The sequence below is a fragment of the Saimiri boliviensis genome, chromosome 11 (genome assembly GCF_048565385.1).
Source record: "Saimiri boliviensis isolate mSaiBol1 chromosome 11, mSaiBol1.pri, whole genome shotgun sequence".
NCBI lineage: Eukaryota > Metazoa > Chordata > Mammalia > Primates > Cebidae > Saimiri > Saimiri boliviensis.
This window is the reverse complement of record NC_133459.1, coordinates 2531700-2559181: the sequence shown is the minus strand read 5'-3', so window position 1 is coordinate 2559181 and position 27482 is coordinate 2531700. Positions and strand designations below refer to the sequence as shown.

General features: G+C 54.4%; 2 protein-coding genes and 1 pseudogene across 2 annotated transcripts; 2 read left to right on the top strand and 1 right to left on the bottom strand.

The window, feature by feature from the left end:
- Positions 1-601: 601 nt before the first annotated feature.
- Positions 602-19287, top strand: WRAP73 (WD repeat containing, antisense to TP73). Its single transcript, XM_003939633.2, has 12 exons — positions 602-779; positions 3522-3674; positions 4218-4334; positions 11519-11591; positions 13175-13278; positions 14064-14150; positions 14822-14956; positions 15202-15279; positions 16786-16891; positions 17830-17955; positions 18423-18614; positions 18939-19287. The coding sequence occupies exons 1-12, from the start codon at positions 711-713 to the stop codon at positions 19079-19081; spliced, it is 1383 nt and encodes a 460-aa protein (XP_003939682.1). The 5' UTR covers positions 602-710; the 3' UTR covers positions 19082-19287.
- Positions 19288-19854: 567 nt separating this feature from the next.
- TPRG1L (tumor protein p63 regulated 1 like) lies at positions 19855-24795 on the bottom strand. The gene is made up of 5 exons (XM_039474194.2): positions 24444-24795; positions 24218-24309; positions 23852-24028; positions 22259-22412; positions 19855-21545 (listed from the first exon to the last, which is right to left on the bottom strand). Exons 1-5 carry the CDS (start codon positions 24642-24644, stop codon positions 21351-21353), a joined length of 819 nt encoding a protein of 272 aa, XP_039330128.1. The 5' UTR covers positions 24645-24795; the 3' UTR covers positions 19855-21350.
- Positions 24796-25458: 663 nt separating this feature from the next.
- LOC141580365 (uncharacterized) lies at positions 25459-26995 on the top strand (annotated as a pseudogene).
- The last annotated feature ends 487 nt before the right edge of the window (positions 26996-27482 follow it).

Sequence of the window (27482 nt, the reverse complement as noted above, 5' to 3'; positions counted from 1 at the left end):
CAAATTCGTTCTCTCCTGGATCTCAGTGGCACTGGAGCGTGAGGCAAGGGCCAGGCGGCAGGTAGGGGTGCCGGACTCAGTAAAAGCAAAGAAAACCCCAAGCAAACGAAATAAATACTTATGCATTACATATCTGATATAATATGTGCGACAGACACCATATTACATACTAAAGATCTATGTATATGCAAACGTATATTTATATGTAAACAAACCTTCACATGTAAATATAAAAATATATCTATGTGTATACACACGCAGACACACAGTTTGCCCAATTAAATTTGAATTTCCGTTCAGCGAATAATTTTTCCATATTAGCATGTCCGGTACAATATTCTGGAGCATACTTATGCTAGAAAACGATGTGTTGTTAATCTGAAATTCAAATTTTACTGTGCTTCCTACATTTTATCCGCAGTCCTAGCTGGAGGAGACCTCAAGGTCTCCGGGCCTTTGAGGTACAGTTATTGGATAGGAAATCCCGTGTCCGAAGAAACGTGGGCGTCTCCTTTAAAGTCTTGCGGTACAAGGAGAACTACAAGCCCCACAATGCCGCGCGGCCTCCCGCGGCGCTGATAGGCTGCGGTTCACTTCCGCCTCCTGACTTCCGGCCTCGGAGGCCAGCGGCGGCGACAGTTGCGAACTGCTGCGCGCCACGGTCCCGCGGGATTTCGGGCGCTCGCTGGCGCCCGCGGCTGACAACGGCCATGAACTTCTCCGAGGTGTTCAAGCTCTCTGGCTTGCTCTGCAAGTTCTCCCCGGACGGCAAGTACCTGGTGAGCAGCGGCTGCGGGGGTCGCGGGCACGGCATCCTCTGTGCCAGCGTCCCCGGCGGGCAGAGCCACGGGGCGGCCGCGTGGCCCAGGGGTGGAGGCAGCTTGGGGGTCCTGCGGGTGCGGGGCCCGGGCAGGTGCAGGGCCTGAGTAACTGCCCCAGACAGGGGCGGGACCCGGGAGGATACCCTAGACAGATAGAGGGCCTGGGGAGGTGCCCCAAGCAGGTGTGTGGGCCGGACAGGTGCAGGGCCCCGGCAGATGCCCAGGCAGGTGCGGGACTTGGGAAGATATCCTAGACAGGTGGGGGGCTTGGGGAGATGCACCAAGCAGGTGTGGGGCCCAGGCAGTTATCCAGGCAGGTGTGGGGCCCGGGCAGGTGCAGGGTCCCAGCCAGGTGTTCCAGGCAGCTGCGGGACTTGAGAAGATACCTTAGACAGATGGGGGGCCTGGGGAGGTCCCCCAAGCAGGTGTGGGGCCCGGGCAGGTGTCCCGAGAAGGTGTGGGACTCGGGAAGATACCCTAGGCAGGCGGGGGTCTGGGGAGGTGCCAGCCTCCCTGCCCCTGGAAAGGTGGGTATAGGCAGTGCGGACTGCACACAGGTGAGGGTACAGGAGATGTTGGCTCTTGGTTGGTATTTTGTCACAAAAGGCAAATTGATCTTTCTGTTGCCGGTAACTGGGAAGTGGTGTGGCCACTTCGCCATCTTCTCTGCTTCTCCTCTGATTCTCTTCTCTATTGTGTGCCCAATAAGTTATTTAAATACGAGTATTCTATCCCCAGGTAAGGAAATAGTTGTCCTCATGGCTGGGATTTGAGCTCTTCATTCCATGGGTGGCAGAAAGGTGCTTACATCATAGAGCTATAACTTTAAGCTTCAAAAATACAGTGTATGTACTGGGATGCCTAGTAGTGTATATCCTCAGAAGCGGGGGATAATTGGCATTGGAAAGCCACTACGAAAAATCATGCCTCATAAAAAGCGTGCTTCTCTTTATTTATCCACCACCTTCTGTTAACTGAGTGATATGTCATGATTCTTTTTCAGTTTTGCCTCTACTGACGTTCCCCTGCCCTGTCTGGCCTTTGACAATTTAACCCTCAGATTTCGTTTTTACCTCTTCATAGAGGTTTTATTCCAAATCACAAAAAATAGCATCAGCTACAAAACAGAAAACCTCATTAGTTTAAATGGCTCCTCAGTCTTGGTATATTTTTCAGTGTGCCCCCCCAATTAACTTAGGGGTTTGTTTTTGTTTTCACCATTTATGAAAATGTCAGTGACTTATAAGGAGAAAGATTATATTTGCTTGCCTAACTTAGGTGTTTTTTTTTGTTTTGTTTGTACATTCTGGTCAAAATACTGTGAGGCACTTGGTGATAATCTGTTACTGGAGTCATCTTCCTGAAAGCCTCTCCCTAAGTACTGGGTGGAACAGGTCCATGTCTCTAGTTTCCATATCTTACAGCAGAGTTGACACGGTTCCTTTTAAAGGGACTTACTGCAACTGATCACAGTTTTCAAAGCTGCAGTGCGAGAAAGTAAGTGCCGTGATAGTTGCTTGTTCAGTCTGCAGTCCCCTGCCCGTCTCTCTCTTTTTTTTTTTTATGGAAAACTAATGTAGATTTCTTTTTTGATATTAGTTCATAAAAACACAAACTAGTTTGACCTTGATAGGTAAAACGAATGAAGCAGTTAACATTTCAAAATCAGAAGCGGTAGTGTAAGATACAGTCAGCAGGTGAGTACTCAGACGTTATTTATACTTAAGATTATTTGCCTAGATAGGGGCATAGTAAACAAATATAGCCCTGAAGAAACTGTCTTTCAGGAAATTGTGCTAACAGTGAAGGGTTTTGTGTTTTGTATTAGGAATAGGTTAACATAGATGAATGAGCATTTATTGCACGTCGTTATGTTCGCAGAAGTTAAAGCCTGTCTTTTGATCGTCTGTTGGTTTGGCTGAGTCAGGCACCATGTAAGGGGATTGTTGCATTCCTTGCCATTTCCATTGTCAGCTGTGAAGCCTTGATTCTTACCCTTTATAAATGTGAGCAAATTGCCTAAAAGTGATAAAACTCGGAGAGGGTTTTGGTTATTAGTTCACAGAAGAGCTTTTTCCCAATGCTATTCCCATTTAAGTTTAGTTTTTAACATACAGTTAAGAAGGGACTTAAAAATATCTTAAAGCTTTAAGTAGCGAGTTAAAAAATACCCTTATACTTTACACTAGAGTATAGCAGTTTAAAAACCTGGCTTGTTGTAATCCCAGCACTTTGGGAGGCCGAGGTGGGTGGATCACAAGGTCGAGAGATCGAGACCATCCTGGTCAACATGGTGAAACCCCGTCTCTACTAAAAATACAAAAAAAATTAGCTGGGCGTGGTGGTGCATGCCTGTAATCCCAGCTACTCAGGAGGCTGAGGCAGGAGAATTGCCTGAGCCCAGGAGGCGGAGGTTGCGGTGAGCCGAGATCGCGCCATTGCACTCCAGGCTGGGTAACAAGAGCGAAACTCCGTCTCAAAAAACAAAAACAAAAACAAAAAAAAACCTGGCTTGTGTATTTCAACATTACCCTTGTATGAACTGATCTTTAGGGGCTGCAGTTGTCACTGATGATCTGGATGTGAAGCCTCTGGCAGGAGAGCAGGCCACAGTCACTGAAAGCTGGGGCGCTGGCGTTCTGAAGGCCCCCAGCTTTCGGAGTGGAGAATGTCAGGTGCTTGCTTTCTTGTGTTTTTTAGGCTTCCTGTGTCCAGTACCGGTTAGTGGTCCGGGATGTGAACACCCTTCAGATCGTGCAGCTGTACACGTGCCTGGACCAGATCCAGCACATCGAGTGGTCAGCGGACTCGCTCTTCATTCTGTGCGCCATGTACAAGCGAGGGCTGGTGCAGGTGTGTGTCACCAGGTCGGTTTGAATCTGGACACCTTCCTGAGTGCCACTGGGAAGAAATGGGTTTGTTCTATGCCTTTCTAGTTTGAAACAAAAAGTCAGTGCAGCTGAAAACCAGTTTCTTTTAAAATTACAATGTTCTCTGACGTTTGAGAACATTTACACGAAGGAAACACTAACGTAGTCATAATTTCTAAGCAGTATAGTTCAGAAATGGGAGGTACTGACAAACAGCAGTCTAGCCACTTGGACATTGTATTGTTTTAGGGAGTCCTAAGAAGTCATGTTTTCTTAGATGTCTAAATCTTAACTAAATTAGGTCTCAGGAATGACAGTGTGAATAAACCAGTTTAAAACAACCACCGAATGGAATCACCAAGGAGCCTGGCTGCTTTTACAGTGGAATCCAGACCAGCCCTTCATCGTGGAAGAGTCTAAAAGACACTCTGTATGCTTGAGCTCTATGGGTTTGAAGCGAGTTCTGTCTCAGCCAGGCCTTGCTGATGAGTCTGCACCTACGCGTTTCTCTCTCCTCTCGATCCAGGTCTGGTCTTTGGAGCAGCCGGAATGGCACTGCAAGATAGATGAGGGCTCGGCAGGGCTGGTGGCCTCGTGCTGGAGTCCGGACGGGCGCCACATTCTCAACACGACGGAATTCCATGTAAGTGTCAGCCCCGAGTACACCTTACCAGCCATGTGATCCTGCCCTCTGCTCCCGACATAGCCTGGGAGTGAGAGCGGAGGTGTTTGGAGGATGAGTCTCCCTTGTCCTCAGGGAATGGGTTTTGAGCCGGCCAGCGGATTCAGATGGTGCCAACCCCTGTCCTTCCCGTCTTCCGAGACAGGATTCCTGTGACACCTTTAGTTTATCAATTAGATACAGCAAGAGATTAGCAACCGTAGTGAGACTAACCGTAGTGAGACAGCCCAGTTCTAACAACAGACTGTTTTTTTTTTGTTTTTTTTTTTTGAGACGGAGTTTCGCTCTTGTTACCCAGGCTGGAGTGCAATGGCGCGATCTTGGCTCACCGCAACCTCCGTCTCCTGGGTTCAAGCAATTCTCCTGCCTCAGCCTCCCGAGTAGCTGGGACTACAGGCATGCGCCACCATGCCCAGCTAATTTTTGTATTTTAGTAGAGACGAGGATTCACCATGTTGACCAGGATGGTCTCGATCTCTTGACCTCGTGATCCACCCGTCTCGGCCTCCCAAAGTGCTGGGATTATAGGCGTGAGTCACCGCACCCCGCCAACAATAGACTGTTGATGGTTGCATGCCTGGCAGATTTGGTCTTACTGAGGATCTTAGCAACTACCTCAGCATGTGATGTTTTTTTCTTTCCTTGTTAAGTGAAGAACTTCGAGCTTCTGGTTTAAAGCAAGCTTCTCTTCGGCACATCCTGATTGCCGGCATCACTGCCTGGCGCTTGGGGCTGTTGCTGAGTCCGATGAGGGTGTCGTGAACACAAGCACTGCATGCTGCCCCCCGGTCTGATGACTGAGGTGGCTCCCAAAAGGTTGAGGGATCGGGGCAGTGTAGGTCAGAATGTGATAAGCCACTGAGTATTATTGCCTCATCTTTTGGTCCAGTTTTAAAGAAAGAACATTTTAAAAATCTTAATTTGGATGTTTTAGGATTTCAGCAGTCCCTTTAATTCAGCAATCGAGAATGTGCTGTGATATGAGCCGGCTCATACCTTTCCTTCAGGAACCTGGTCTGGGGGGTGGCTCCGGGCGTCGGCAGATGCCCACTCAACCTGTGGTAAGCGCTGCACGCCAGCCTCTGTGCTGAGCTCAGCGCGGAGGGGAATGCTGACATCTGAGACTCAAGCATGGGGATCTGGGGTAGGAGATTTTCTTTTAAATTAAAATTAGGCATTTGTAAAGTGTTCAGATACCAGGTCTTTGGTGTGAGCAGTGTCTTCTAAAGATAGATAGAGAAAAACGCACACATCCCTTTAATAACGTGCTTTTCTGATGGGGTTAGCTCCCAGGGTTTGGGCCTGTCCGCTGAGCATTCGCGGCTGTCTGGGCTGCTGGTTGCCTCGGCAACCTGCCCACCCCTGTGCGCCATGCACACCACGTAGATGGTGGCACGGGGGAGGCTTTCTTCCCCGCACGAGGCTGCAGAGGCCCTGTGGGTTTCGTTCGGGTGTCTTCAAGTGGGCGCCGGCTGGGATCAAGTTTTATCCAACCACAAGGGGTTGCTGAATCAACTGCTTCAGAAGGCTGGATGGCTTCACGTTCTTTTCAGTTTCAATTTTTAAAAATACTCTAAATCTCACGTCTGCTGTCATGGGCTGTTAGAGAAAAAGACGACAGGCAAAGGCACACCAGTTTCTCCGCACTGTGTACATGATGCTGGAAGGTAGTTCGGGCCCGAGCGTTGAGAGGGCCGTCTGAACTTTTCCTGCGGCTTTTCCAACGTCTTCAGGCCTGTAATTCTGTCCTCAAGAAGGGCTCACGGCTGGGGTCAGCCTCGTTGTACTCTTGTTAAATGGCCCAGAAGGCAAACTACCATCTACAGTTTAGACACCTGAAAAGATGTGTTAATACCTGGTTCTACTGAGCATCCCTGGTAAACATACGCCAATACTGAAAAACACCTTTGCTACAGAATACACTGATTTCTCAGAGTACATTTAGATGACATTGTTCAACCGAAGACTAAGGTCATGACCACCTTGCTGGTGGCCTTAGAGTAAGCGTTAAAACTAGGTGGTAGATGAGGGGCAGTAACTCATGGCGTGGGCATCTTGACCAAGATAGCAAACTGTGCCTCCAGCTTTTCTTGCTACCTGAAATGACTGCAAGTGAGGAAGCAAAGCCGGTGTTCCAGACGTGCCTGCTGGCCGGGAAGTCACTCTGCAGGCACCTGTCCCTCGGTCTCGTGAATGCAAGGGAGATCAGGCCGGTTCTCTGAGGATTAGCAGGTCACTGGGTCCCCTTCCGAAGGCCCAAACCCACATGGTGGTGTTGTGGAGCACGAGACGTCCCTGCCTCCTGTACGTAACGTGAAAAAGCAAGCTTGTGCCCTGCAGACAAGGTTCGGTGAGTAATAAAAAGCAGCTCACCTTCGGCCTGCAGCGGACCAGCACGCTTTCAGAGCCCTGGTCCCCCTCACCGCGATGCCCTCACCACCTGAGGGCACCTTCCTCCTGCGTCTTGCGTGAATCGTGTCCTCGCTCTTCTTGAGTCCCACCGTGCAGATGTGTATAAACACTGCATTGCTTCATGTGCGGTTTAGAGTTGATTCACAGGGGCTTGTACTTGGCAGAGTCTCTGGCATTGCTTTTGCCTTGACACTGCTTTTAGACTCATTGGTGCGGACAGGCGTGGCTGGGCCTCCCCTTCCTCCTGAGGAGCTCCTTTCGGTCCTCCCCTGCTGGACTTGTCACACACTGTGGCTGCGAGTGCGCTGTCCACGCCTCCTAGGCGCCTTTCCCGAGAGCCTCCTGAGGAGAGCCTTGCTTGGCTGTTGCAGAAGGAGATGTTTCATTTGCCAAGGCCTGGTGATGGGATTGCGGTGACTGCCATCCAGGCCACTAAATGATACTGCACTGGGCTTTCATTTGCATTTCCGTCGTTATTGGTGAGGCTGGGTGCTTTCCTATCTCGTGTCATTACACACACGCTCCATTTAAGTGAAGCAGGTTCACGTGGAGTTTATAGCGGTGCATGGTATGCGGTATGAATCCCTTTCTACCTTTTCCCAGAAGCATTTTGTTTTTTTGAGATGGAGTTTCACTCTCGTTGCCCAGGCTGGAGTGCAGTGGTGCGATCTCAGCTCACCACAACCTCCACCTCCCGGGTTCAAGCGATTCTTCTGCCTCAGCCTCCCAAGTAGCTGGAATTACAGGCGGGCGCCACCACACCTGGCTAATTTTGTATTTTTAGTAGAGATGGGGTTTCTCCATGTTGGCCAGGCTGGTCTCTAACACCCGACCTCAGGTAATCTGCCCGCCTTGGCCTCCAACGTGCTGGAATTACAGCGTGAGCCACCGCGCCCAGCTCCCAGCAGCATTTATTTAGAAGACGATCTTCACCACGTAGCAGGAACTCATTTCCACCATGCCTGCAGGCTCGCTTTTGGTTTCCACTCAGGTCCACTGCTGCTCCACGTGCGTGCCAGCGCCTGCTGTCTGCATTATTGAGGTTTTGCGTGTATCTGAATATCTATCTGACAGCGCTGATTCCTCTTCATTGCTCTTGTAGTCTGTCAGATTAAAAAAAATTTTTTTTTGTAGAGATGGAGTCTCCCTTTGTTTCCCAGGCTGGTCTTGAACCCCTAAACTCAAGCAATCCTTCCTCATCGACCTCCTGTATAGCTGAGATTACGGGCGCACACTAGCGCGCTCAGCTCGGCCAGATTTTTAAATGCGTTTTTGAGACTTTGTTGTTAGCTGGATATAAATTTTTAACTGTTTCTAAACAGATTTCATAGTGAAACGGTTTTCGTGATTTGCGCAGTGACCTTTTTTGTAAAGTATTCATTCCTCTTTCTGTCTCACGGTTCTTTTTGTTTCAGATTCTGAGTTTTCTGGTACGAAGGTGGTAATGCGACCTTTCTCTTGGTTAGGATTTTCATGATACGTCTTTTTCTGTCCTTCCACCTTTCTGAATCCTTAAACTTGAGGGTGTATGTTGTAAGGATTCTGTAGTTAGCTTTAAACATACATCCAGACTGAAAACTTTTTCTTATATTTCTGAATACAGGCATTTAAAACAACTTAACAATAAAATCCACCCACCCACTTTAAGAGTACAGTTCAGTGAGTCACTTTGCATGTCCTTGGTGCCACGATGAAGACTGAGGAGGTTCACCCCGTGGTTAAGGGCTCCTCGTGCCCCTTGTGCTCACTCCGCCTCCCGCCTGTGCCCGGCAGCTGGTGCCTGCTGTGGGGCGGGCAGCTCCGCCTCGTCAGGATTCCATCAGCAGGGGCCATGGTGTGTGGAGCTGAGTGTCTGCTTGCTTTCCTCTGGCGTCCTGCTGGTTTTGAATGCGCTGGGTCATGGCATAGATCCGTGGGCTGTTCCGCCTGTCTTCAGCACACTGCGTTGTGGCGTGGGTCAGTGGCCTCTTCCTCCCATCTGAGCGCGCTGACTCATGGTGTGGATCGGTGGTTCATTCCTCCTGTCTTGAGCGCGCTGAGTCATGGTGTGGGTCGGTGGCCTGTTCCTCCCGTCCTGAGCATGCTGGGTTGTGGTGTGGATCCGTGGTCCTTTCTTCCTGCTGCTGAGTGCTGTGGAGCCCACCCGCGTGTCTCCTCCACTGGTTTCTCCAGTTGTCAGGAGAAGGTAACAGCACTGATGAAGGTGTATATTTAACTACCTTTTTTTCTTACTGTGTTTTTAAAAGTTGCAAACAGTTATCTTTTAAAGATTTTTTTTTTTGGTTTTGTTTTTCTTTTTTGATGGGAGATGAAGGTAAAAATCAGGCTTAAAGTGCTCTGTGTGTTTCCTAAGATATGCTGAGAGCAGGGAGGTTTGGCCAGGCACACCCCGCAGGGAGGCAGGGCCACAGGTGGGAGAGGCGCTTTTCTCCTGTGACTCTGCAGTGAGCTCCGGAGGGTGGGTCTTCGCTCTGGGTGGCACGAGGATGCTCCTGATGCTTCATCCGGCCCCGTGGATGAGTCACAGGCAGGGTTTCCGCCGCAGACCTGCTGGTCGGAAGTAGCATGCTTTCTCACTCAGGCCCCAGTGCCCTCCTTGGCCCCAGCATGCGAGCGGAGCTGTTAGAGGAGCCAGTGCTCTGTCCAGCTGGAGTTCTGAGGTGCCGGTCCCCAGAACAGCCAGAGTGTTCGGGTTCAGCGTCCGCACAGGGGCCCTGCCGCCCCGGTGGCCCCTGCGGCTCTCTGACTCAGTCCCTGTGTGTCCAGGACTCCGCTCCTGAACGCTGTGGATGTTGTTTGGAGACACAGTTACAGACATCAGATTTTCCTTTCTCTCGTAAGAAGAGATGATGAGTAGACATTTAAGTTAATTTGTTTGTTAATATCCTATACTGAAAACCTGGCGGCGTTTGGAGTGACACTGGACACATAGTGCTCCACGCGCTGCGGCTCCACTTACACTGCTGGAGGCAGACCTCACCCAGCCGTCATCGTCAGCGAGGACCCCTGCCTGACACACACACAGCTGGCAGTCAGCACCGCACCCTGCACGGAGCTGCACAGCCCTGTGTCCCCTACCTGGGCCACACGTCAGTTAACTACCAGGTTCATCAGTGGACCAGGTGTGTTGGAAGCAAGGTTATTCACTGGCGGGCTCCACAGGGGTTCAGTGGGAAGTGCAGGTGGAGGGGTGTGGCAGTCCTGGAAGTCCCATGGCACTGCCACAGGGAACGCCGGGCCACCCACTGCAGCGCCTCTCCCCCAGCAGGTACGCCCTCTCGGCCTTGTTAGGAAATCGTCTTTTGGCCTCACTGTGCCAGCCTAGTCAGCTCTCAGCTCCCTGAGTCAGGGATAGGGGCAGAAAGGTGGACAGTGCAGCAGCGCATGTTCTAGAACTCTCTGCAGAGGTGTCCCGGCTGGCAAGCTCACGCAGGAGGTGGGCGGCCACCCTCTTGGTTGTTGAGTGGCTGTTACTGCCTCAGGGCTGCATATGCAAGCTCATAGCCACCTGGTGGGCCCTGGAGAGGCCACATCCTCCAGAGCCTCTGTCTTCCCATAAAGGACACTGAATGTGTGTCCCGACCTGCAGGACGACAACAGGAGCCCGAAGGGAGGGAGTGGGGATGGATGGGCAGGAGACGCGAGAAATGGAGACAAGACAGGAGTCTGATCAAGTCTCGTTTATTGTTGCTGAGCTCACAGCTTAAATAGGCCAGGCAGGGAGGCGGGGCAAAGGAAGCTTGCAATTGGAAAATTCCGGCCTGGTGTGCCTCGTGCCGCTACCAGCCTCGTGCCGCCTCGTGCCGTCCACGGGCTGGACCTGAATCATCAGGACTTGAGCCTCCCACAAGCGGCACCTGGGTTCTCTTGGCCCCAGGGTTTGGCCTGTGCTGCTGCCCACAAATGTGGTGGCTTCCTAGATCAATATTTTCTCCAGGTAACTCAGGGTTGTAACATGCAACCCGTGATCACTTTGAAACAGCTAACGAAAATGCACTTCTGTGTACCTGTGTGTCACTCAATAGTGGCGTAATACAACAACAACAAACCCAGAGCACTGCATTCCCCTCGGCCACAGTACAGTGTGCATGAGAGCACTGCATTCCCCTCGGCCACAGTGCAGTGTGCATGAGAGCACTGCATTCCCCTCAGCCGCAGTACAGTGTGCATGAGAGCACTGCATTCCCCTCGGCCACAGTGCAGTGTGCATGAGAGCACTGCATTACCCTCAGCCACAGTACAGTGTGCATGAGAGCACTGCATTCCCCTCGGCCACAGTGCAGTGTGCATGAGAGCACTGCATTACCCTCGGCCGCAGTACAGTGTGCATGAGAGCACTGCATTCCCCTCGGCCGCAGTGCAGTGTGCATGAGAGCACTGCATTCCCCTCGGCCACAGTGCAGTGCGCATGAGAGCACTGCATTCCCCTCGGCCACAGTACAGTGCGCTTGAGAGCACTGCATTCCCCTCAGCCACAGTAAAACGTGCATTGGAGTACATCGGTAGGAGGGCAGGCATCTGAAGTCTGGATAAACCCAAACCCAGAGCACTCAGTGTACCTTAGCCACAGTAAAACATCATTTGAATGCACACCAGTAGGAGGACGGGCGTCCCGAAGTCCTGACAGATCCGTTCCAGCAGTCCGGCCACACCTGGGTCTGGGTGAGAATTGACGCGGCTCTAAAGATGCTAATGATGGGGTGTTTCCTTTCTCTTTCCCTTTTCCCCAACAGCTGCGGATAACCGTCTGGTCGCTGTGCACAAAATCCGTATCTTACATCAAATATCCAAAAGCTTGTCTGCAGGGTGAGTTGGTCAGAGTTGCTCGAAAGCCATTTCCGTGCAGCTGTTTGCCTTTTTGCCGTGGCAAGTTCCAAAGAGGCCGCAGTGGCTTCAACAGCATATCCATTCATAGCCAACCATTTCTTCTCTATACCACCCTGTCCCTTGGGTTATTTTAAAGTAGATCTTAGGTCTCCTAATATTTCATCTGTAGATATTTCCATATGTGTCTCAAAAAGGCAAGAGTCCCCTTTTCAGACATGACCACACTGACTCAAGAGAATGTGGCCCAAGACATCACGAAGAGTGGTGCTGACGATGGGCCCCTTGACCTTGGTGGCAGAGCCTAGCGGTCAGACCCCTTCCAGCCGATGCTTATTGAGAGGCCCGCCTCAGGCATCCAGTTCTGAGCTTCCTCTCTGTGAAAGGGGGAGGTCTTGCCTGTCATCTCAGGGCATATGTGAAAGGTGTCCCTTCCTTGTGGAAGCCTGTGAGCCATGTGGAAGAACGGGGGCCTGCGCAGGGTGGCCCACTGCCGGCGCATCTAGCTGGACAGCTCAGAGCTTGTGGGAGGTGCCATTCCTGCGTCCTGAGCCGGAAGGAAGTGCCACACGGTTTGAACGATGCTTTCATTTTTCTCTGTTGCTGCCAGTGGTTTGGAAATTGCATTTGAATGAAATGCAATCGTACTTTTATCATGTGAATATGAGCGTCTCCAGATGAGATACACATTTCTTGAGTAGGTGCCAACATTTCGTCATTTGAGGTATTCTCTTCATGCATGAATGATGAATTCTGGCTAGGGCTTTTTAAGCTAATACAGAACTAGAAAATACAGTGTAACATTTTCAACTAAAGCTTTTCCATATTTTTATCTTATTATTTGTTTATTTTTTTGAGATAGGGTCTTGCTCTGTCACCCGTGCTGGAGTTCTATGACACGATCTCAGCTCACCGCAGCCTCCAGCTCCTGGGCTTGTGATCCTCCCACCTCAGCCTCCTGAGTACCTGGGACTACAGGCACACATCACCATGCCCTGCTAATTTTTTGTAGCGATGGGGTTTTGCCAAGTTGCCCTGCCTCCTCCTGGCTCAAGGAAGCCACCTGCTTCAGTCTCCCAAAGTGCTGGGACCACAGGCGTGAGCCACCATGCCTGGCCACACATTTCATCTGTAGTTTACGTCTTCCAAATAATTAAGTTCAAAGGTAAAAATCAGCATGGTAGTAAGCAGCCGCCTTTGGCCTAGGTGGACACGCCCCTGCTGTCCCACAGCTTAGACATGAAGGCCTCGCGTGTCTCAGTCATATCTGTGAGTCATCAGAGGTCACGTCACTTGGTATTTTTGACAGAGCCTTGCAAATCGGTTGCTGTGTGTGTACAGCCCTCCCCCAGCTCACTCTGTGCTGCGAGGGTGAAGCCACAGCGCCGAGGGTTTCTCCCCTGCACGGAACGTTCTTGTCTGAGAAGCGGTGCTCGGCGCTGCGCCACCTCCCTCCTCTTCACCTCTGATTTCTTTTTCTCCTCCTCCCTTGTGAATTACTACTGTGGTTTCTCCTGCTGGGTTGTGTGGCCGCTTGATTTCAGTGCATTTCCCTCTTCCCGCAGGGACCACCTTCACCAGGGACGGCCGCTACATGGCGCTGGCGGAACGGCGCGACTGCAAAGATTACGTGAGCATCTTCGTCTGCAGTGACTGGCAGCTCCTGCGGGTAAGGCATCCCCGCGACACTGCACAAAGGTTGTCCCGCTGACTGCAGAGGGGTCAAGTGAAGCAGATCCTTCTCAAGAGTCCAGGGGATCTTTGGTAGGATATGGAGTAAGGCGACGTTGGATTTCCAGAGGGCAGCTGCACTGTGAATCGCTTCCCGTGACACACGCCGGTTGTGTGAAAAGGGCGCATGCCTGGGGTGTTTTAAAGTGTCTAGGCCGTCACATGTGAGCCTTTCTCCTCGTCCTGTGACTCTGGTGTTTGCACATGTGTGTGGCATGTCAAGAGGACGGGCAACGTGGAAGTTCACCTTGACTGAGGGCCTGTGTTAGGCAGGGTGCTCTCTGCCAGGTGCCCAGGTACAGGGCACTGCCCCCATGGCAGACATGTGAACACGATCCCAGCACAATCCATCTTCAAGCAGAGCAGCCTCTGGAATGTTATCAGTCCGTAGAAGCCGGGACCCAGGCAGTGCTCCTGGAAGGGGTCCTGTCCGAGCTGGTCTGAAGGAGTGAGCCTTGCCAGGCAGGGAAGGGTGAGGGAGAGTGCAGGCACAGGGAGACCAAGCTGCCTCGTGGGCTGGCCGGGCACCGACGCTGCCACCTGTGCTGGGTGCAGCCCCCGCAGAGCTCCATAGGGATTTCGTGCATTTACAGGATGGGGCTGTCAAGATTTTGACCATTTCTATATAAGAAAGTTAAATGCGTTAAAAGCATCAGCTATAAATGCAATTATTTATTTGCGAAAATGTTTTCACAATGTAACGTCCCCCGCTTCCTTGGGAAGCATTTTGATACAGACACCCAGGACCTCACCGGGATCGAGTGGGCCCCAAACGGCTGTGTGCTGGCAGTGTGGGACACCTGCCTGGAGGTATTGAGATGACCAGGTGACATGCTTGCTTTCAAGAGCTTTCTCCTGAATTTAATGCTTTCTGAATGTTGCAATATAGTTAGCTTTGCCTTATTTTATATAATGAGGTGAATTTGTTTTAAAAGACAGGGTCTTGCTCTGTCGCCCAGGCTGGAGTGCAGTGGTATGATCATGGCCCACTGCAGCCTTGACCTTCTGGGCTCAAGTGATCCTCCCACCTTGGCCTCCCAAGTAGCTGGGACCACAGGTGTGCACCACCAAGCCCGGCTAATGTTTGTGTTCTTTGTAGAGATGGGATTTCACCGTGTTGCCCAGATTGCTGTTGAACTTCTGTGTTCAAGTGATCTGCCAGCTTCGGCCTCCCAAAGGGCTGGGATCGTAGGCGTGAGCCACCGTGCTCAGCCGAGTAGAGCTTGTAGCAGCGAGCCATTAGGCTTACCTCCCATGCTCCTCACGCTCTGCCCGCCTCTCCAGTGACTGTCTCAATTCCAGCTGACAGTCCCAGCTTTTCCACGGCCACGCGGGCCGTCTCTGCGTCTCTGCGTCTCCATGGCGCCCTTCCTCCCGCCAGCCTTGTCTGTCCGCACCGTGACCCTTTGCGCACCCGCATCTGTGGTGTGTTCCGGGCGTGTGGGACGTGTGCATCCGTAACTGAAATGTCTTGTCTGCAGTACAAGGTTCTGCTGTACTCCTTGGACGGCCGGTTGTTGTCCGCATACAGCGCCTATGAGTGGTCCCTGGGCATCAAGTCTATAGCCTGGAGCCCCAGCAGTCAGTTCCTGGCAGTTGGGAGCTACGACGGAAAGGTGGGAGCAGTGCAGGGAGCTCCGGAAGGCTGACCGCCCAGCTAGCCAGTCTCCGCCCCACCGAACCCTCCTGGACCCGCCCCATTCAGACCCCCCACTCCCCACCCAGACCCCTGTCCCACCCATTCCCCTGCCTCACCTGGATCCCTGCCCCACCTGGACCCTTCCTCACCCAGACCACTGTCTCACCTGGCTCCCCACCCCACCTGGGCTCCCCTTCACCAGGGCGTGGCTTCTTTCCTCAGGTGCGCATCCTTAATCATGTGACGTGGAAAATGATCACGGAGTTTGAGCATCCTGCAGCCATTAATAATCCCAAGATAGTAAGTCTGGAGCACGTGCTTCTGCCTGAGCAGGCTGCTGGGGAGGGCGGTGGGAGGCTGCCGCTTCACTTCACATTCTTGATGGTGGTTTATTTAACCGGGCGCTTCCATCACCGTCACCTTGTGACTGTGATATTTCATGTGTCTGCCCTGCCCTGGCCTTTGTTCTTCCTCCTCCACGCTGCCCAGGGGTCTGAAGTGGGCCTTGCCCTGGTCTGTCCTCTGCTGCCACCACCCGAGCCCAGGTGTTTCCCTGGTCTGTCCAGACGCAGATCCCTGTGCTGTACCGAGTGAACAGGTCTCCTGCCCGCAAACGTGGGGCATCTGCTGTTGTGCCAGGCACTGTGCTCTGGGCCGCAGCCAGAGAAGAGCAGACAGATCCCTGCCCCTGCAGAGTGCGGCTAGAGAGACAGGGAAGGGGCGGGAGAGCTGGGTGTCTCCACGGGGTGGCAGGGAGTCACCACCGGCCAGGGATCACGGGCACAGACGCTGAACCAGTGATCAGGGGTCTGGGGAGGGGTGTTCCAGGTCAAGGGAACAGGAAGCGCAAAGGCCCTGAGGAGTGTGCCACGTGTCCACGTGTGCAGTGGGCACTCGCCACGCCTGTGTGTGCCGGGCACTGCACTGGGAGACAGCGGGAGCCAGAGACAAACGCTGCCCTCCTGGTGCTGACCTGTATTAAGTGACAGAGTTGAGTGAGGGGCGGCTTGGATTTGATGAGGCCAGTGTGTGGCTGAGGCTAGCGGGTGGCTGGGCTGCGCGCGCCAGGTGAGCCACTGCCGGGGATGCTCCCAGAGGGGCATTTAAGTGAAGACCAGGAGGAGGAGCTGAGGAGCCGCACGGTGTCTCGGCAGAGACAGTGTTTCAGGTAGAGGGGCCTTCTGATGTGGCCAGTGGCTTGCGTGGCTGGAGGCCAGGCCATCTGGACAGATGAGCCAGAGAGCAGGGCTGGCCACGCAGGTCCTGAAGGTTTGCCTGTGATTCCTACATTTCTGCAAATCCCTTCACACACAGCAGCAGAGCATGCTTTAAAGGTACAAAGCAGGCCAGGTGACCCCCTTACCTGGGGCTCTGCAGTGGTGCAGGGGCTGCCTGCCTTTCACTGACCCTGGGCCGTGGGCCTTTGCTGCCAGGCTCTCAGGCACAGATGCTCCTGCCTCGGGCCTGCGTCTGCTGCTCCCAGGCCTGCAGTGTCTTGGCGCAGGTGTCCTCTATGTCCCCTGTCACGGCAGCAAGGCCGAGCCCGCTCCCCTGCTGGATGACGGTGGCTGCAGTGGTCTCCGGCCTGTAAATCACAAGGCAGACATTTGCTGCCGGTTTCTCAAAGGTGGGCTCCCAGCAGGACAGAGAGGGTGGCCAGATGATCTGAGCTCTCGGGAGGGTGGGATTTGTGTTTCCCTCTCTCCTGGTGACGGCAGGACCTGGTGTCATGACAGGCATTTGCCACGCCCGTCCTCAGCTTCCGGGTCCCTCTCCTGAGCTGGGCGTGGCCACCTTGTCTTTCAGGTGGTGTATAAGGAGGCTGAGAAGAGCCCGCAGCTGGGGCTGGGCTGCCTCTCCTTCCCGCCCCACCGGGCCGGGGCTGGCCCCCTCCCGACCTCAGAGAGTAAATGTAAGTACCACACGTGGTGATGTTTGTTTTCCTTTTTTAATGCAAGATTCCTCATTGTCCAGGTAAACTTTGGATATTCCTTACTAAAAAAAAATCATTTTCCTTTCCGTGCTTCCTCCCAGCCAGTGTGCCCCTGAGCCTGTTGGCTGGAGGTTGACTGGGGTCTGAATTGCACAGTGGGCTGTGAAGCCGCGGCTTCTGTGACTGAATATGAGCCCTGGAAACCCAGATTTGATGGCGGGAGCTCTGAGAGTGATTTTTCAAGGAAACGTGTTTCCATGGTGGTGCGCCCCAGTGCGGCCTCTGGGCATTTCCTGTGTGTGTGTTTCCTCATCGCTGAAATGGGCACAGTAAAAGCACCCATCCCACAGGGGCGCGGGGGCATCTGAAGGACGCATTCAGAGGAAACGCTGCCCCAAGTGCTGATAGGCCCATCCCAGGCCCCGTGTGTGCTCAGGATGGGGTCAGGGCAGGTGCAGCTGGGCACGTGGCAGGCACTCCCAGGAGCCCAGGGGCATCCTTGTTCCACACCCTCTGCTTCCGCTGTGATGACGGTTTTCTGCCACTGAAAGGTGTAAGGGTACTGATGCCCAGACGCAGTGATAGTGGACTCAGATGCTGGCAATCTACAGAAAAGCACCAAGGAGGTGGAGCTGCCGGGAGTGCCGCTGGGGCCTGTCCGCATCCCTCTCCTGTCTGCTCCAGCGCGTGGCGCTGTGGGGTCTACCCCCGACCTAGTGGGCCTGGCAGGTGAAGGTGCCATGCTCACCAGGGCTCTGGCGGGCAGGCCCCTCACCTCGCCACAGCTGCCAGGCTCTGCTCAGCTCCTCCTGCCCTCAGGCCGGGTTTGCGATGCCGGATGCAGGCGCGGCAGACTCAGCCACGTGCGTACTTCCTGGAAGGGTGACAGTGGCGTGTTCTTCCTGTTGGTGTTCTAGATGAGGTCGCCTCAGTCCCAGTCTCCTTACAGACACTGAAACCTGTCACCGACCGAGCAAACCCAAAAATCGGCATAGGAATGCTGGCATTCAGTCCTGACAGCTACTTCCTGGCGACGAGGAACGGTCAGTTGGGCTGACGCAGGTGCCGTCTCCCCCCTTACTGGGTCCTGTGGCCCCAGGTGTAGAAGCAACTGGAAAGAAAAGTTAGGGGTTTCCTGCCCCCAGGCTCCTTGGAGACACGGGGCTCCTGCCCTGCAGCAGTTGCAGCCTGCGCCTGAGCAAGGAGCGCTGCGCCCCACTCACCCGCTCGCCTGACCGAGCAGAAAGTCGGGCTGGGCACACTGCAGCCATCTGCTGGTAAGGGTTTCTCCATTTGTAAAAGGCTCTAAAAAAAAGACTCCACACAAAGAAAAACACACACTTGGGCCCTTTACAGCCCGCTGCGGCCGCCCTGGCCCTCTCGAGGAGCCCTGCAGGGCGCAGTCGGCCCACCCGGCCACTTCTTCCCCTCCCTCCTGTGGTGTCCACAGCGGAGCAGACCCAGAGGAGACGGGCTGGGATGACACGGGGCTCTGTCCTTCCTTCCTCAGACAACGTCCCCAATGCCGTCTGGGTCTGGGACATTCAGAAGTTGAGGCTGTTTGCGGTGCTGGAGCAGCTGTCCCCGGTGCGTGCGTTTCAGTGGGACCCGCAGCAGCCTCGGCTGGCCATCTGCACGGGCGGCAGCAGGGTCTACCTGTGGTCCCCGGCGGGCTGCCTGTCGGTGCAGGTTCCTGGGGAAGGTGAGCGCGGCCCAGCGGGCAGGGACACATCAGCCTTGCTCTGTGTAGTTTGGCGTCACACGGGCAGAACCAGTGAAGCCTAGCCATCTCCAGCCAGGGAAACCGCCCTTAGCGTCTTTGTGTAAACCTCAAGGCTGGCGCCCAGTGCACAGGGGACCCGCTGCCCTCGGCTTTACGGGGTGGAAGCAGCCCCTCCCTGACACGAGGCAGTTCTGCCGCTCCACTCTGGCTCTGCCTCTGTGGGTCACTTCAGGCACCGTGCTGGCCTGCAGGACAAGATCTGTGCCTCCCCCGCCCTCACTCTCTGACCGCCCGTCTCTCTAGGTGACTTTGCCGTGCTTTCTCTGTGCTGGCATTTAAGCGGAGACTCGATGGCCCTCCTCAGCAAGGACCACTTCTGCCTCTGCTTCCTGGAGACTGAGGCGGCGGTTGGCACAGCCTGCAGACAGCTGGGTGGCCACACGTAGCAGCGGCGTCCTGACGCGTGTGCGGGAACGGGGCGCTTTGTGCGTTTCCCGTGTGGGAGAAAACAGCGTCACGGTGAAGTTCTCCACCCGGGATGGGCCGGATTCAGTGATCTGATTCTATTTTTCTATAGCAAAGCATTTTTGTAAATATGTGTAATATAAAACTGTAGTTTTTACTATTTAAAATAAATATTTGCTGATTCATACAGCTGCTTCTCAAGTTTGGCCCCAGGCAGGTTTTCTAGGTTTGAGTTTTTGGTCAGTCTTACGAAAGATGGGCAGTGACTGAGCCCCGGGCCACTGAGCTCCCACCAGACACCTGGACTGCTCTGGGTTGTTTGGATATGTTAGGAGAACGAGGGTGGATCTCCGTGGGGCACATCCAGCCTCCCCACCATGGGTCTGCTTTGAAGTGTGGGAAGGGAGCCCTGACACCCAAGCGCGATGCCACCCCCAGGTCTGGTCCGTTCCTCAGGGAGTCTCACATCCACTTGTTTGAGAGCAGTGCGTGTAGGTCTCCACCCTGGCTGTTTGCAGGAAGCACCTAGAACTACCCAGAACAATTCCATCAGTCTCTCCAGCCAGTGCTTGGCAGGCAGCCAGGCTTGCCTGGCACCACAGATAGGGGGATCAGGGTCGCAAACCTAGGTTGCTGCGTACCGTGGCCTCTCTGCAGAGACCCGTTCTCAGGACCCCTGTGAGGGACAGTCCTCACAGCACAGGCAGCAAGTGCAAAGCCGCCCGGGACGGGGCTTTCACACAGGAAGACACTCTTTCTGGGCTGTTGCACCTACTTTAATAACAACTTCAAAAAAGGAACCACCACCATCCAGTTCTAAATGCTTTATGAACTCAGACGCTGGAGTCCCCCGCCAGCTTCCAAGGCAGCCCTGTGCCTCCTGCAGGCGGCCACACTCACCCCACAGCACACCACTTGCTTAAAGCTACCACAGTCATAGAGATGAGGGAAAGAGCCAGTAAGCCAGCACGGGAGGCTTGACAGCACTTGCAGCCTCCCGAGCAAGGTGCGCAGATGCAGGGAGGTGCGTGGGTCCCTGTGGGGAAATCCGCACGTCAAAGCCCGGGTGTGTTCAGTGCGAGACTTGGACAAAGCCCCAGTCTATGAGGGAGCTGTAGGAGCCAAGGCGGGCATCAGCTGCTTCACAAGCATCTGAGAGATGGAGTCTCACTCTGTCACCCAGGCTGGAGCGCAGCCAGTGGCGCCATCTTGGCTCACTGGAGCCTCCGCCTCCCAGGCTCAAGCGATCCTCCTGCCTCAGTCTCCTGAGTAGCTGTGACCACACATGCACTACCATGCCCAGCTAATTTTTGTATATTTGGTAGACGGGGTTTTACCACATTGCTCAGGGTGCTCTCGAACTTCTGAGCTAGTGAGATCTGCCAACCTCAGCCTCCCAAAATGCTGGGATTACGGGTATGAGCCACCATGCCCAGCCTGATATGGTTCCTTTTTTTTTTTTTTAAAGTGCATTATTCAAAAAGCAAACTACTCAATTCCCTTTTAAATATGAATACAATACAAACTTAGAATACAGAGAGTTGTAAAAACTGTGTGCAAAGAACTGTCAAGGTGAGTTTCTCAAATTAATAAATTGTCTTAAAATGATTTTCTGTAAACCTTTTTGAGTCTGGGAAAGATACCTTAAGTATTACCACAGCTTGGATTAATTTTAGAAAAAGTGAGTTTAGGTCAACCATTTACAGAACAGTTCACTGAGGGCCCTGCGGGTGCAGACGGATCTCACTGAACCAGTCTGCAGGCTGCTTCTGGAGGAGCTGCAGTAAAAATGGATTACATTTTAAAATACAAAATTGGACATCAAGTGTAGACATACTAGCAACTGCAGGCACTCAGATACCCGGTGCCTCCCTGCGTTTAGCCACCTAGGCAAGCGGTGAGCGGCGTGCTGAGGGTCCCGGCGTGCTGGGGTGGCAAGAACCACGAGAAGCCAAGGAGGTACTCGAGGAAAACACCAGAACTGGAGTGACAGAGGATGGAGTACTAGCAGCACGGCCACGGCGGCAGCAAGCCTTTATGCTTTTGTCTGTAGCTTGTATTAGCAGAGTCCAATATCCAATTAAATAGAGAGAATTCACTTTACTATTCTAATCGTGCTGAGGTCCCTAAAGGTAAAGGACCCCTATCCTCCTAGCTGGCAGCAGGGCAGCATGAAGAATGCCAGGCCCCCCAGCCCCCACATCCCTTGGCTTTCTGGGGAGGGGGGAGGAGCTCCCAGAATGCAGCTGGCTAAAAGCCTATTTTGCCCCTGGTCATGGAGTAGCCCAGCTTAGCCTCGTTGTTAATGAAGGACATGAGTCCCACGTAGGTCTCAATGAGCAGGGGACGTTCCAGGATCAGAACGCCATTCGCCTGTCCCGGCAGAGGGCTTTCTTTTTGGGCTTTTTTCACAGCTTGGATCAACAGAGACTTGAAGCTTTCCAACTTTAAAGAGAAAAAAACATGGAGCTTTAATTGTCAGGCAAGGTAAGAGCATCTATTACTTGGAAAAATTAGCATTCTGAGACACTTAATCCCTCCAGATGCCACCTGTCTCTTCTTCCCCTCACTTGAAGGGGCTGCCTCTGCCACATCTGGGGGGTCCCTCAGCTCCCCTCCCCATGGGGCTCTCCAGGTGTGTGGAAATCTTACCACCATGCTTTTCTGCGGCCAGTGGCAGCCGGCATGCGCAGAGCTCTTCTTGTGTACAGGGCTCTACCAGGTTACCTACCAGGTCGGTAACCAGGCCGAGGCGCACAGCTGGGGAAGGGCAGAACCCCACCAGGCCGTGGGCTCTGCTCTAACCCCGGCCCTGAGGCCCCCTCTCCTGGTGAGCATCTGCACTGGACAGCTGGCACAGCTGGCTCTGCTGCTGTCCTGTGAAGCCCAGTGGGAGTCATCTCCATCCAGATCTCCCTCAGGAGGACACATTATGGCGGTATGCTGACCAGTAGCCACTGGCCACAGTGGGCTACTTCAACATAAATTAACCGAACTTTCAAAAACTTAAGAGGATAAATTCTATCATGAGTTTACTCTCTCACTGCTACTAGCCACGTCTCAAGTGCTCAGCAGCAGCATCACGTGGCTGCTGGTGAGTGCAGATCTGAAATGGTTCTGTCACTGCGGGGGTGCGGCATCCCAGCCTGTCTTCTTACCTGGCACAGAGATGCTGTCTTCTCATCTGCACCCGCCATCGGGTGTTCTATGAAAGTGGCATACGGCACATTGGTAGACCAGGGATTCCATCTGTTTATGAAGGAAGGGCGACTTTGCTTGTCCCACTGAATTCGAATCCCAAACCCTTCTCGCCTGACAAATTAGAAGACATACCAGACTCAGCACGGTAGGTCACAGTGCTCTCATGGACAACCTGATGATCTCACAGTTAGGAGCGTATGACAGTAAAGAGCATTTTCCTGTTTACAGAAAAGACCTGATGTATCACAGTGGAAAATGGCTTGTGGTTTTTAAGAGTAACTTCATCTCCACTAATAACTGCTCTAAGTACTTACAGGCTGGGCGCAGTGGCTCACACCTGGAATCCCAGCATTCTGAGGCTGAGGTGGGCAGATCACCTGAGGTCAGGAGTTCAACACCAGGCTGGCCAACATGGTGAAACCCCATCTCTACTAAAAATACAAAAAACTACCCAGGCGTGGAGGCACACGCCTGTAATCCCAGCTACATGGGAGGCTGAGGCAGGAGAACTGTTTGAACCTGGGAGGCGGCAATCGCAGTGAGCTGAGATCATGCCATTGCACTCCAGCCTGGGCAACAGAGCAAGATTCTAAGTAAAAAAAAAAAGAAACAAAAAACTGTACTTATAGCAAATATATTTTGGTTATTAAATGTATTACTTTGGTAATATTTACATGATTAAAAATTAATAGGAATACCAGCTGGGCACAGTGGCTCACGTCTGTAATCCCAGTACTTTGGGAGGCCAAGATGGGCAGATCTCTTGAGCCCAGAAGTTTGGGACCAGCCTGAGCAATCTAGCCAAGCCCCATCTCTATAAAAAATACAAAAATTAGCTGGGCGTGGTGGTGGCCACTTGCAGTCCTAGCTCCTTGGGAGGCTGAGGTGGGAGGATCACTTAAGCCTGGGAGGTGGAGAATGCAGCGAGCCAAGTTTGCACCACTGGTGCCTGGGTGACAGAGTGGGACTCTGTCTCAAAAAAAAAGTGGGGGAGGGAGGAATAGAGCTAGGCTGTCCACATGAGAGAAGAGGAAGTGTAACCTTTTCCTTACGTCATCTTAAATGTTGGTTAAAATGTGTACTCAGTTTAGGGTCCTGAATTCCTCATCCAAATCTCTACATCAAAAATCTCAGTTCTACAGTTTAACTGACTGTATGTTGTCTAGGTTTGTCAGATTTCAGAAAATTATCCTACAGCAAAAAGATCAACTCCTGGAAGTTAGCCATTATATATTTCCAAATTGGTCTTTCAGTGGTATCTAGAAAGTGGCACCCTTCTTTCTCTTTTAAAAATTAGCCAGAGTAAGACTTGATGCGTCATGCAATCTGTCCCTGGCTGGAGCTAAAATGCAGTCTGGCCTTTACCTGAAGAACATCCAAGTTCCTCTTTAACACGTTGGGCTCCACTTCAATGCATCTTAAACTCACGTAAGTCTTTTTACTACAAGCCTAAGAGCTGGCTTCTGTGCCAGAATTCCTTTCAATGCACTCAACTGCCCAGAAGTCGCTTCTTTTTTGGTGCAGTGATACTGGACTCTGAACAGACTTACTTGTTGAGTGATTTAGGGGGAAACTGGAACTCTCCGTAGGAAATGGTATCTACTGCGTTGAGCGCTATCCGGACCACCTGCTGGCACTGGAGACTGATGAAGTCGTATTTACAGATGAGCAGGGACTGCTCGGTGACCAGCACCAGCCGCTCCTTCTCATTGTTCCAGTGATCCACCCTGCAGGAAGAGGAGGGGCCTCGGTCCACCCTGGACACGGCTGTCTCGGCTCAGCCAAGGCCAGCCCGGCCGAAAGGGCAGCAGGGGCGGCGCGCGGCCTGAGCGTAGCGCGCTGGGAGGTCCCCGCAAGGTGCTGCGCGGTGGCCAGGAGCGGGTCCCCCCACCGAGGAGCGCGCAGCCCCGGCTTACTCGGTCAGCAGCCACACCCCCTGGATCTCGCCGTCCTCCACGGGCCGCACCACCACGCGGATCTCCTCCACTGCCTGCTCGATGCTGCCCGGCTGGGCGGATGGGGGCAAAGGTCACAGGTCACAGGTCGCTCTCCGCAGGAACGCCCGACGCCCGCCTCCGTCCCCACTCGCCCCGATCCCGCCCCGCGCCCGCCCCGCGCCCTCGGCCCCGGTCCCGGCCTCACCCGGAACACGAAGTACTCCTTGACGCGGGCGCGGCGCGTGGGGTCGTGGATGCTGAGCGGCCAGAGCGTCTGGCGCAGCGGCGTCCCAGGTCCCGGCCGCCCCACGCCCGGGCAGCCGCCCGCCCCCACCTCCTCGCCGGCCGCCAGCAGCGCCGTGGGGCTCGTGCCGGCCGAGTCCACCGAGTCCCGCAGTTGCAGCATCGCCGCGCCCGTTACCGACCCGGGCCCCGAGGCCGACGCGGAAGCCGTCGCCGCAGCCGCCGTCGCCGCAGCCGCCGCAGCCGGCGTCCCCGCAGCCACCGTCGCCGCCACCGCCACCGCCCGACCCCACCCACGGCCCCGCCCCTGTCTCCGCCCCTTCCGCGCCCGCCGACCCTCGGGATTGGCTCTCCTCCTGCCACCTTCCGCGATTGGCTTCGCCCCGCCGCCGTTCACCACTGCTCCCGCCCCTCGCTGCGCCGGAAGCGATTGTCACGCGCAGCCTCACTTCCTGTTTACACGAGGGAAGGGGCGGGGCCGAAGCCGGTGCCCTCGGGGTCGCGGAGCCGCGGGGGAGGAGGGTCCGGGAATCCCGGAGCGCCGGGCCGGCGTGGAAAGCGGGTGACAGGCCCTGCAAGTGCCACGCCCGCCTCGGCCCCTGGAGCGTGGACGGAGGCGCGCGCGCGGGCCGGGGGCTCGCACAGCACGGAGGGGCGCGGCGCCCGGGGCTGGGGTTGGAGGACGCAGGGGAGTTCGCACGCCGGGCAGCGGCCTCCTGCCGGGACGAGGCGCTCTTCCCCCACGCCGGGCGTTCGCGACGGATCCACGGAGCGATGCACCCTGAGGCGGGAGGGTGCGGGGTGAAAGCAAGCGGCCTGGGACGGCGGAGCCGCGGGCACCCCCGGCCCTGCGCGGAGCCTGCTCGGGGGCCGCCGTGGGGCCTGGCGGAGCTCCCGCTCGTCCGTGCGTCCTCCCGGCCGGCCTTTTCCCTGTTCCTTAGCTTGTCTGCGTCCCTGTCCTCATCTGCAGGATGGGAATGCGCGCCCAGGCTGTCGCGAGCCTTCGGCGAGCCGGTGTGCACGGAGAGGGCGGCCCCGAGCTCTCGGTCAGCGGTTCGAGGTGGACGGTGTGTGCGCCCCGCGCTGGCCCCAGCTCCCGGAGGTGCCCGCGGCGCGTGTGGAGGGGGCGGTGAACGGAGCTGCAATCTGGCGGGGGCTGCGGGAAGGAGGGCGCAGAGTCCAGGGGGCAGGGTTAGCTTCGGACAGGATAGATCCCTCCGCTCGGGGATGAGGAAGACGCACGAGGCGGGGTGCAGGTAGGCGAGGACACCGAGATGGGGGGAGAACTCGGAGTTCGGGGCACATCTGTTTCCTTCAGTCGGGGCGGGGATGGAGCGGGGTGCTGGCAAAGATGGACGGTTTAGAGTCGCCGGCCGGGAGCTGACCAGGGAAGGGCATGGGGACCTCTGAGCAGCTGGCAGACCCCAGGGACGTTTGCAGTGGCGCCTCCTACGCAGCAGCGGGGTGCGTGGGAGAAACCGGTGCTGGGCTGGTCTAGACGCGGGAGTTTGCTGAGTAACAGTGGTCAAAGTCCAGGGAGAAAAGGGAGGCCAAGATCCCAGAAGGAGTGTTTGCCGAGAATGGTGGTGTGCAGGGTTTCTGCCCCACTTGCCAGCAGACAGGCCAGCTTGCCGAAGTTGCATGGGCGCCGGCAGAAGACACGATACCCCGAGTCAGACGGAAAAGACGACAGCAGGAATCAGGCGACGCTATTGTGCCCAGACACGTGGCGCCACAGTGGGCACGTTACAAAACAGGACCCTGTAGCCCGTGGGACCAATGTGATCTTTGTCCCAGAGGGAGACTGTCTCCCCGGAAGGCTGCCCACCGCAAGCGCAGGCCTCAGAAATGGCCCAGAAAAGAGTGGTCAGGGCATTGTGTTCTTGGCACGCCCAGCAAGACCGGGCAGTGGGACCTATAGACGAGTGTCTCTCAGCTAACTCACCGGCAGGGACATTGAGGCCCAAGTGTCCAGTCCGGCTGGAGATGGCCGCAGATCCAGCAGGCACTGGTGAGTGGGAGAATACCCCCAAGGGAGGAAGAACAGAGGCCAGAGGGGAGCTGAATGAATGTAGACGAGAAGTACTGGGACAGCTGCAAGCTGTGGTCGGTGATGGGCAACTAGAACTGGAGATTGCAGAGGGAGGGAGGGGGAAAGGAGAATGAGAAAGGGAGGGAGAGAGAGTGGGGGTGAGAGAGAGGGAGAATGAGAGAGAGTGGTAGGAGCACCTTCTGGACGACAGCAGGGATGGAAATGTGGTCCTGGAACCAGATGCCCAGCGAGTGGGATGAAGAACTTGGCACGTGAGCCCAGGGCCAGTGAGACCGTTTTGGGCTGAGGGTTCAGGCTGCTGGCAGGAGCTGGCAGGACAATGAGGATTCTGACCCAGGTGCCTAGGCCTTCTGTGGATATGGGGAGTGACTTGGATGTCTATATATAAATTCCAGAAGTGACCGAAGGGATAGATGATGGAGGGAAGTGTGTTTTAGACAATAAACAAATTGTATTCAGTATGGATGAGTTTCCTGGGGCTTCTGCCATTATACACCAGGATGCACCACAAACTGACTTGCTTAAAAAACAGCAGAAACATGTTTCGTCCCAGCTCTGGAGGCCAAAAATCCAAAATCAAGGTGTGGGCAGGGCCGTGCTCCCTCTGCAGCCGCGAGGACGAGGCATGCCTTGCTCTGCCAGGGTCTCGTGTTGCAAGCCAGGCTTGGCCTCCTGGGCTTGTTCATGTGTCGCTCCCATTCCTGCCTCCATCTTCACACCACCTTCTCCCCGTGGGCCTTTTCTGCAAGAACACTCAGTCCTGTTGGATTAGGGACCACCCTAGTGACCTCGTCTTTAGTTGATCATCGGCAAAGTTGCTATTTCCAAATAAGATCACTTATGTTTTTTCACACTGCTATTAATATAAAAAACTGCCCGAGACTGGGTTATTTATAAAGAAAAGAGGTTTAATTGACACAGTTACACGTGGCTGTGGAGGCGTCAGAA